Genomic DNA, 9,713 nt, shown 5'->3' on the forward strand with positions numbered 1-9,713 from the left:
TCATGATTTTACTATATAGAGAATAAAGTTCAGTCTTTAATGTTGATTAATTTCAAACTCCTACTTTCGTAATGTACGGAGTATCAAATTTAATATTGTGTAATTTCAGGCTACTAATTTCAGATAGAGCAGAATATCAAAATTCCTGCTTTTCATATTTATATTAGAAAGTTTTAAAATGAAAATAATAGTTTAAAAAGATATATACTCTAAAATCAGGTAGTTATTATGAAATTGAGAGAGAGGAGGTGACTAAATCCCAAACCGAATCTAAAAATTCTTTTTTTAAGTTTGGTTAAGAGGAGAGAGAGTATCTTTTAAATTATGTATATTAAATTTGATAAATTTTTATCAACGTTTATTGCTACTATAAATATAATCTATTATTCTTATAGTTTTTGCCCTATTATTTTTATATTTTTATTGCAGTAATAGTTGTTTATCCCTTAGTTATTTTTTTATATAATTTTTTGACTCTTTTTTATTATTTTTTTATATTATTTTATTTATTTATTTATTTTTACAGAATCATTCCGCCGCAACGCGCGGGTCCTTCACTAGTATAAATTGATTGTTCGGTCACATCACCAAAAAGGCTTCTCAATGAGCCGCGTCTCCACTTATACCAACAACCAATGAGAACTTGCCATATAGCTTATTTGTGTTTTGGATGCACCCGGTGCATAATCGTAAACCAACTATAAAAGTACATCAAATATAAAATTATGTAATTCAATAAATCATTTAAATATTTTATATTACATATACTATATCATATTTTGTTTTACATTTTACAATACTAATTATTAAATATTTTATCAATCATCTAATATACTTTTGCAGTGTGTAAAATATTAGTATACGTCAGGTGAAAACAAAAATTTATCCTCTTTTGAAATTATGAGTGCACTCTATTAAACATTCTATACACCGGGTGTATATAAGTATATATACCACATACTTAAAACCTTCAATAGAGATTTTAAAATTTAATTCATTAAACATATTTAAATTATTATACTTTGTAGATCAGATATCTTTAATTAAGTTTTAATATTGAAAATTAGTCCTTTAATAAAAGTTATGGTGTATAATGTGTTAATATACACCAAATGCATATAATAATTTCTTCTTTTTCCAATCAATTTTAAGTTTGATTAGAATTATTTATAGAATAGCTATTAAAACTTGTTATGTTTGATTAAATTTTTAGGCGGGTTATTAGAAAACTATAATTCTACATATACTGAAAATTTAAAATATATATTAATAAAAAAGATTAGTTTCTATAATGTATATAAGGCTATATGAGCTTTTTTTTTGTATTATTTTATTATAATTTTTTTCAATTTTAAAATTTTAATAATTATATATTGATTGACTAAAATATCCGAAATATCTGAAATATCTGAAATACTATCAACCCGCCGCGAAGCGCGGGCCCTGCACTAGTTTTTTTTATTCTTGTGTTCTTCTTAAAATAATAAGTATAATTTGTCGCCTATGCTATGTTTATGCTAGATTCTTCATATTTTTTACTTGTGCTAATTTTCACTTCCTGGGATTGTAAGTGGGCTTACTCTATTAGATGAATTCTTTTATAAAAAGATGATTGGTTTAATTTTTTTGAAAAAAATATTCATATTTGCAATAATCATACGCATGTACATGTATTTTGAAATGTTTTTCTATTTTGATGATGGCGATCGCCATCGTTGCCACCGCCGAAGAAGAAAAGAAGAGGCTATGCGGCCTCCTTGCACACTGTTGCCATTGTCGGAGAAGGAGCGGATTGCGGAACCTTCATGCATCGTCATCAGTGCGCCTTTTATTATCAATTCCCTCTCTCTTGGTGTACCGACGAGAGAAAGAGGCGGGTCACCTCCTCTCCGAATGCCCCTCTCTCTCTATAATAGCCTTTTTTTTTCTTTCAAATTTTTTTTTCTTAAATCTCATGGTCCAATTTGTGTGGGTGTTTGACTTACTTTTTGAGAAGTAATTTTGGGCCAAAAATTAATTTTCGGCTCAATAAAACGTTTGGCAATCTTGTTTTCAAAATCAAAATGTGTTTTTATTTAGAATTAATGTTCTGGTTTTCGAGGCCCAAAGTTAGAAGCACTTAAAACTAGCTTTGTGAAATCCGATTCTGACTTTAGATTCAAATTTTACATTTTTATTTTCATTTTAGATTCAAAATTTAAATTTTAAATTTTAAATTTTAAATTTAAATTTTTAGCTTTTAAATTTAAAAATTAAAAATTTTAAATTTAGATTTAAATTTCAAATTTCTTAATTTAAAATTTAAAAATTTAAAATTTAAGAAAAAATAAAAAATTTTAAAAATTTAAATTTATAAAAAATTAAAAATTTTAATTTAAAATTAGAGATTTTATTTTTAAATTGCAAACGTCAAATTTTTATAATTCAAAATTTTAAATTTTAAGTTTGAATTTTGAATGTTATTTTAACTATTAAATTTTAAATATTCATATTTTAAATTATCAATTTAAAATTATCAAAATTTTAAATTTTAATTTTAATTGTAATTTCCAAATTTTATTTTAAAATTTTATTTTAAATTTAGATTTAAAATTCAAGTTTTAAATCTTAAGTTTTTAAATTTTAAATTTTCAAATTTTAAATTTATATTTTATATTAAATAGCAAAATTTAAATTTTTAAGGAAATTAAAATTTAAATATTAAATTTAATTTTAAATTTAAATTTAAGTTTTAAATTATTTTAAAATAAAATTCGTTATAAAATTATTATTTTCAAACAGCAAATTTTTTTTTCCAAACAGCTTTACAAATTACTTTGGAAAAATCGCTTTCTATCAAAACTCGGCTAAACACTTTACAGCTTTTAGCCAAAATTAATTCTCCAAACTAAAATCATTTCTGTAGAAATCACTATTCCAGAATATAGGCCTAACAGTCCCTATAATGATCGTAGGATCTCTTCATTTTGGAAAATAATTCAAAAAATTTCAAAACAAAACAACATTATATTTCTTTATCTCTTTCCTCAATCATTTAAGAAAGTGGTTATCAAATTAATCACAATTTTTTTTCTTTTCTTCCTCTATTTTCTGTTTATTTTCTTTCCTCCTTTTTTTAAAATTTAATTTAATTTTTTTTATCCAAATAGATTGTATAAGAATTCGTAATTGTAATTGTTGAATTGAACTCCAGCATAAAACTTTCGGAGAACTATACATGATAATAAGATATAAATATTCTATTGTATAATCTTAAAAAAAGGCTAGTAATTTTGAAATGACGGTATCAAAACAGACCTTTCAAAGAAAGTGACGCACTTAAATTATTTCAATTGAAATGCAAGACTTTGATAGATGTTAGATATCCCTAAGATGTCGGAATCTATCTTGTAAATTGGTTTCCACTAAAATCAAGCACCTTTAGCTTCTTCGATCCTACTACGGCTATAAAGAAGACTCACTCACTCTCTCTCTATCTCTCTCTCTCTCTCTCTCTCTCACTCTCTCTGACATCCTCTTTCTTTTTGTAACGAACCAGTCCAAAATGCTTAAGCCCAGTTATTATTACTAGTTTCTAAGTCTCTTATATACCCAATCACATCCTCATTCCTATCCGATATGGGATCCTCTTTCTTTTTGTAACGAACCAGTCCAAAATGCTTAAGCCTAGTTATTATTACTAGTTTCTAAGTCTCTTATATACCCAATCACATCCCCATTCCTATCCGATATGGAATTATTGGGGTGTGACAGCGTTAAGGCCCTGATGTCCTCGATATGAGATTATTGGGGTGTGACAGCGTTAAGGCCCTGACGTCCTCGTCAGCCCAATCATACACACAGCCCAAGATCACCAGGCGATGTGAGACTTGTCTCGCTAGCCTTTGCCATTCTGACCCTGACTTAGCCTGTCAATCACCGACCCTAGCTTAGTCTGTCATTCCGACCTTAGCTCAGCCAAGACTCATCTTACACTTCCGGCTGGTGAACTAGCTCTGATACCAAATGTAACGACCCAGTCCACTAGCAATAATAACTCGTTGGGCCCAACTACCGACTCAAAATGCTTAAGCCCAGTTATTATTACTAGTGTCTAAGTCTCTTGTATACCCAATCACATCCTCATTCCTATCCGATGTGGGATTATTGGGGTGTGACACTTTTTTCTCTAATTTTTTTTAATCTCATGGTAAAATTTATAGTGATCTTAGGATCTCTTCATTTCGAAAAACAATTCAAAATATTTCAAACCAAGACAGAACAACATCTCTTTATCATTTCCTTATTGATACCCAGTTCTGGAAGGAGAATCGTCACCAAATTAATTACAATTTATCTATTTTTTCTTTCCTTCGTTTCATATATTTATTTTCTTTCCTCCTTTTTTTAGTTTAATTTTAAATTTTTTTTATCCGAATAGATTGCATAAGAATTGACAATTCTAATTGTTGAATTGAACTTCAGAATAAGAAGTCTCGAAGAACTATACTTGATAATAGATATACATAATATTATATCACATAATCCTCAAAAGTGGCATGCAGTAATTTTGAAATGACACTATCAAAACCATACCTTTCAAAGAATGTGAAGCATTTAATTTATTCGAACCCAAATTCAAGACTTCGAGAGATGTCAGATATCCCAAAGACATTGGGATCTCTCCTGTAAATTGGTTTTCACTAAGATCAAGCACCTTTAGCTTCTTCAATCCTACTAAGGCTATAAAGAAGACACAAGAAAGATGTTAGTCAACATGAGAATCTCTCTCTCTCTCTCTCTCTCTCTCTCTATAATATCCTCTTTCTTTTTCTCTGAAAGAAATTTTTTTTTTTAATCTCATGGTTCAATTTATAGTGATTTAGGATCTCTTCATTTCGAAAAACAATTCAAAAAATTTCAAAACAAGACAAAACAACATCTCTTTATCATTTCCTTATTGATACCCAGTTCTCTAAGGAGAATCGTCACCAAATTAATCACAATTTATCTATTTTTTCTTTCCTTCGTTTCATGCATTTATTTTCTTTCCTCCTTTTTTTAGTTTAATTTTAAATTTTTTTTATCCGAATAGATTGCATAAGAATTGACAATTCTAATTGTTGAATTAAACTTCAGAATAAGAAGTCTCGAAGAACTATTTGTGATAATAAGATATACATAATGTTATATTGCATATGGCTCCAAAGAGGCATGCAGTAATTTCGAAATGACACTATCAAAACCATAAGAAGCATTTAATTCATTCGAACCCAAATACAAGACTTTGAGAGATGTCAGATATCCCAAAGACAATGGGTTCTCTCCTGTAAATTGGTTTTCACTAAGATCAAGCACCTTTAGCTTCTTCAATCCTACTAAGGCTATAAAGAAGACACAAGAAAGATGTTAGTCAACATGAGAATCTCTCTCTCTCTCTCTCTCTCTCTATAATATCCTCTTTCTTTTTCTCTTAAAGAATTTTTTTTTTAATCTCGTGGTTCAATTTATAGTGATCTTAGGATCTCTTCATTTCGGAAAACAATTCAAAAGATTTCAAAACAAGACAAAACAACATATATCATTTCCGTATTGATACCCAGTTCTCTAAGGAGAATCGTCACCAAATTAATCACAATATATCTATTTTTTCCTTCCTTCATTTCATATATTTATTTTATTTCCTCCTTTTTTTAGTTTAATTTTAAATTTTTTTATCCGAATAGATAGCATAAGAATTGAAAATTCTAATTGTTGAATTGAACTTCAGCATAAGAATTCTCGACGTGATAATACGATATACATAATATTATATCGCATAATTCTCAAAAGAGGCATGTAGTAATTTTGAAATGACATTATCAAAACCATACCTTTCAAAGAAAGTGAAGCATTTAATTCATTCAAACCCAAATTCAAAACTTCGAGAGATGTCAGATATCCCAAAGACATTGGGATCTCTCCTGTAAATTGGTTTTCACTAAGATCAAGCACCTTTAGCTTCTTCAATCCTACTAAGGCTATAAAGAAGACACAAGAAAGATGTTAGTCAACATGAGAATCTCTCTCTCTCTCTCTCTCTCTCTCTATATATATATATATATATATATATAAAATATCCTCTTTATTTTTCTCTAAGAATCGTCACCAAATTAATCACAATATATCTATTTTTTCCTTCCTTCATTTCATATATTTATTTTATTTCCTCCTTTTTTTAGTTTAATTTTAAATTTTTTTATCCGAATAGATAGCATAAGAATTGAAAATTCTAATTGTTGAATTGAACTTCAGCATAAGAATTCTCGACGTGATAATACGATATACATAATATTATATCGCATAATTCTCAAAAGAGGCATGTAGTAATTTTGAAATGACATTATCAAAACCATACCTTTCAAAGAAAGTGAAGCATTTAATTCATTCAAACCCAAATTCAAAACTTCGAGAGATGTCAGATATCCCAAAGACGTCGGGATCTCTCCTGTAAGTTGGTTGTCACTAAGATCAAGCACCTTTAGCTTCTTCAATCCTAGTAATTAAGACCAGAAAGAAGACACAAGAAAGACATAAGTCAACAAAAGAAAGTATTGATTATGATTTGCAACAGCATATAAATCTTCCCATTAGAGAACTTTTTATGGTGGAATACAACATGTTACCTTCAACAGCTAGTGTGCTCTTTGAACTATTGTTTCCCAACTTTAGGACTCCTCATGGATGTTAGTTATGAAAAGATAATAGGTTCTAACACTAATTTGATTATTTCTCAAATGGAGGACTGACTAACTTAATTATTTAAGGCCTGATATTAATATGGTGCTTAAACAATTTTACGAAGTAGAAAAGAAGGAGCCAAAAGTAAAAAGGAAATTACTAACCGCTAGTAAAAAGAAAAAAAAGAAAAAAGTCAGCAAACAAACATAAGGAGTTATTTGGTTCTATTGGGTATAGTTATAACTACATACATATTCAAATCCGATATTTATATTGATACATTTAAATTTAACTATTACAGTTACAATTGTACGAGAAGGCTCAACTATAGCATGCAAATTCAAATATTTATACATATAGTATTTTTTTTACTATATTCAACCCAACAAAATATATATAATTATAATTACTGTATTTTTAANGTCGATTCGAAAACTCCATCATCGAAAACGGCTCAGGAGCACGGAGGCCTCCGTGCTCCTGAGAGCACAGCAGCCCTGCTCTATATATATATATATATATATATATATATATAAGTGTAAAGCTATTATTCTATCGAAAGTATAGAGAATTTGATACTTTCGATTTTTTGACTCTTGGATCAAGAATCATGCGGTTTGGATGATTATAGTCTCCCCTAAAGTTGAGTAATAGCTTTAAAGTTGAGTGGTCCCCACAGGATAATAGTATTAATTTAAATATTAGAAATAATTAAAAGAACCGATTTAAGAGTCAAAAAATTAATCGGAAGTAGCTCTACTCTATACATATATGAGTTTAGCTAAAATATTCTTATAAGTATAGGTGTTTTTATATTCATAAATTTTCGACGGTTAAACCTACCTTTTGATCATTCTCATTCGTTCGATCATATTATTCAACCAACTACACACTCAACCCTAGGGGATCACTATTATTCTGACCGGGGACCACTACCATTCTAACCGCACATTCAGCTGAAAACTTATACGTATATAAGAACTCTATATTTATAAGAGTATAATAGCCCTAATATATATATATATATATATATATAGGCTAGGGCTACTATACTCTTATGAGTGTAGACCCCCTTGTGCTCAACGGTGTAAAATAATTCAAATTATATGAAGTTTTAATAGAAAATTATACTTAATATCAATAACAAGATCAATACTTGTGAATTGAAATTTGAGTCTTTTATTACTAATTTTTATAATATTTTTATTTTCAACCGTTCATTTTGAAACTACTTGTTCACTAGTCAAATGAAGTCAAAAGATTATAAAATTTGGTTTCTAGATAGTTCCAATAATATCGATTCTGTCTAACGAAACCGATCACCGAATCGGATGTCCCATCGTTGAAAACAACTTGCAAGTAGAAAGGCATCCGTACATTGGAAAGCATAGAAGCCTATCTCTCTTTCTCTCTATATTGTATAATTGTGAAATAAATAAATTGAGTAATATATTATCTATTAGTTATTAATGAACCGCATAAAAAGAGGTGTTTTGAGAACGAAGGTGTACCCACGGGACTTCTCAAGAGATTGATAATAATAATAATACTAATAAAAAAAGAAAATCAAGGTACACACAGTAATTTGTACTTTCAATTTAAACACTTTGGTTTCTAAATTATTTTTTTATATATTACACTTGTTATGGCTTTTTGGACAAAAAATTTACTGATTTTGCAATTTTTCTGATTTTGTCCATGTTTTTAGATCTGCAAATTCGGTCCATTTTTCAAAAACATCAAATTGTTTTGTACCGTTAGATTTCCGTATTCCCAGAAAAAAAAAAAAAAAAGAAAGGTCTGGACTAAAGACGACGAACGCCAGACAATTTTTCGAAATATGTGCAATAGCGGTTGGCTGTGTCCTTTTATTTCAATCATATTTTTTCGGGACAAAGAATTCTTGTCATACAAAACGGTTTGATATGCGTATTTTATACGTATCTCAGATAGAGGAACAAGTTGTGTAAATTTTTAAAGATACTAGTCGAATCTGCAAAATTGAAAAGATAAATCAAACATGCAAGATTAGAGAACGAGTAAATTTGTTATGTAAAAAAGGCCTTTTTCTTCCCTAAAAATTAAATAACTAAATAAAGTAAAGGGAGTTTTTTCAAGGTGGCCCATAGTTCGGGGGGTCCTACATCTGCAAGTTGCAAATTTGAATTATCGAGTACAAGAGGGGATTATGGGGAGGAGGGCATATGCTGCTCCGCTCAATTTCGTTGATCCCTTCGTCTTATATTTGGTTCTTTTATGCAACATCGCTTGCTCCGTGTCTCGTTGTGATGACATGGACGTGGTTTAGTGTTTACTCTATTTATTTATATATTACGCTTTCATATATATATATAAATATATATTGGAAACTTGATAGGAGTGAAAAATCATTCTATAGAGAGCATGCACCTTGTAATTAGGATTTCGTTTTTTTTTTTTTTGAGAAAAAGATAGCACGCTATCCGCTTCATTCATTTAGAGGGTAAATCAAGCTACATGGGTGAGACAACAAGGCCTCAGGGGTGGTGAAAAAAAAAAATTAAAAAAATATTAGTGCTTCAACTAATTCACTTAAAGTGTTGAAGGGTTGGTTTTGTTAAAGAGGATCCTTGAGACAGAGAGAAAAGTACTGTCGATTTATTAGTGCTAACTGGCAATCCTAAAAGTTCGAGCTATTAAAAATACGCAACTAATTCACTTAAAGTGTTCAGACACATCGTTTACGAATCTCGATTATAATTCGATCCGACCAGTCTCAAGCCACTTCGAACATGTTTCAGCCCAATTCGATATCCAGCTATTTCTAATATGATTCGGCCCAACCTGACACCAACAAGTATATGGTTGCATTTTGCAGTTGGATAAATTTGCAGTTGTAAACTTGCCGTTTCTCTTTTTTTATTTTTGGATAAAAACGTATCTAAAAAGTATGGAGACCCCTTTATTACAGGAAATTACGAATGGGCCCTTCAACTTTTTTCTTTTTTTTTTTTTGTTATGGACACCTTATATTT

The 9,713-nt window shown here is 29.3% G+C and overlaps 2 protein-coding genes across 2 annotated transcripts in view; both read right to left on the minus strand.

Moving 5' to 3' along the window:
* Nucleotides 1–4,755, minus strand: part of LOC109722547 (leucine-rich repeat receptor-like protein kinase PEPR2) — a 14,095-nt gene extending 9,340 nt beyond the window's left edge. The window contains exon 1 of the mRNA XM_020250639.1: nt 4,576–4,755. Within this exon, the coding sequence (XP_020106228.1) occupies nt 4,576–4,654 (79 nt within the window). The 5' untranslated portion in view covers nt 4,655–4,755. The remainder of the gene's footprint in view (nt 1–4,575) is intronic.
* Nucleotides 4,689–9,713, minus strand: part of LOC109722548 (receptor-like protein 12) — a 5,558-nt gene continuing 533 nt past the window's right edge. The window contains exons 2-5 of the mRNA XM_020250640.1: nt 6,377–6,514; nt 5,853–5,999; nt 5,261–5,363; nt 4,689–4,722 (exon numbers count right to left, since the gene is read on the minus strand). Of these exons, the coding sequence (XP_020106229.1) occupies nt 4,689–4,722; nt 5,261–5,363; nt 5,853–5,999; nt 6,377–6,514 (422 nt within the window). The remainder of the gene's footprint in view (nt 4,723–5,260; nt 5,364–5,852; nt 6,000–6,376; nt 6,515–9,713) is intronic.

Source organism: Ananas comosus, linkage group 16, assembly GCF_001540865.1.
Source record: "Ananas comosus cultivar F153 linkage group 16, ASM154086v1, whole genome shotgun sequence".
In the NCBI taxonomy this organism is placed as follows: Eukaryota; Viridiplantae; Streptophyta; class Magnoliopsida; order Poales; family Bromeliaceae; genus Ananas; species Ananas comosus.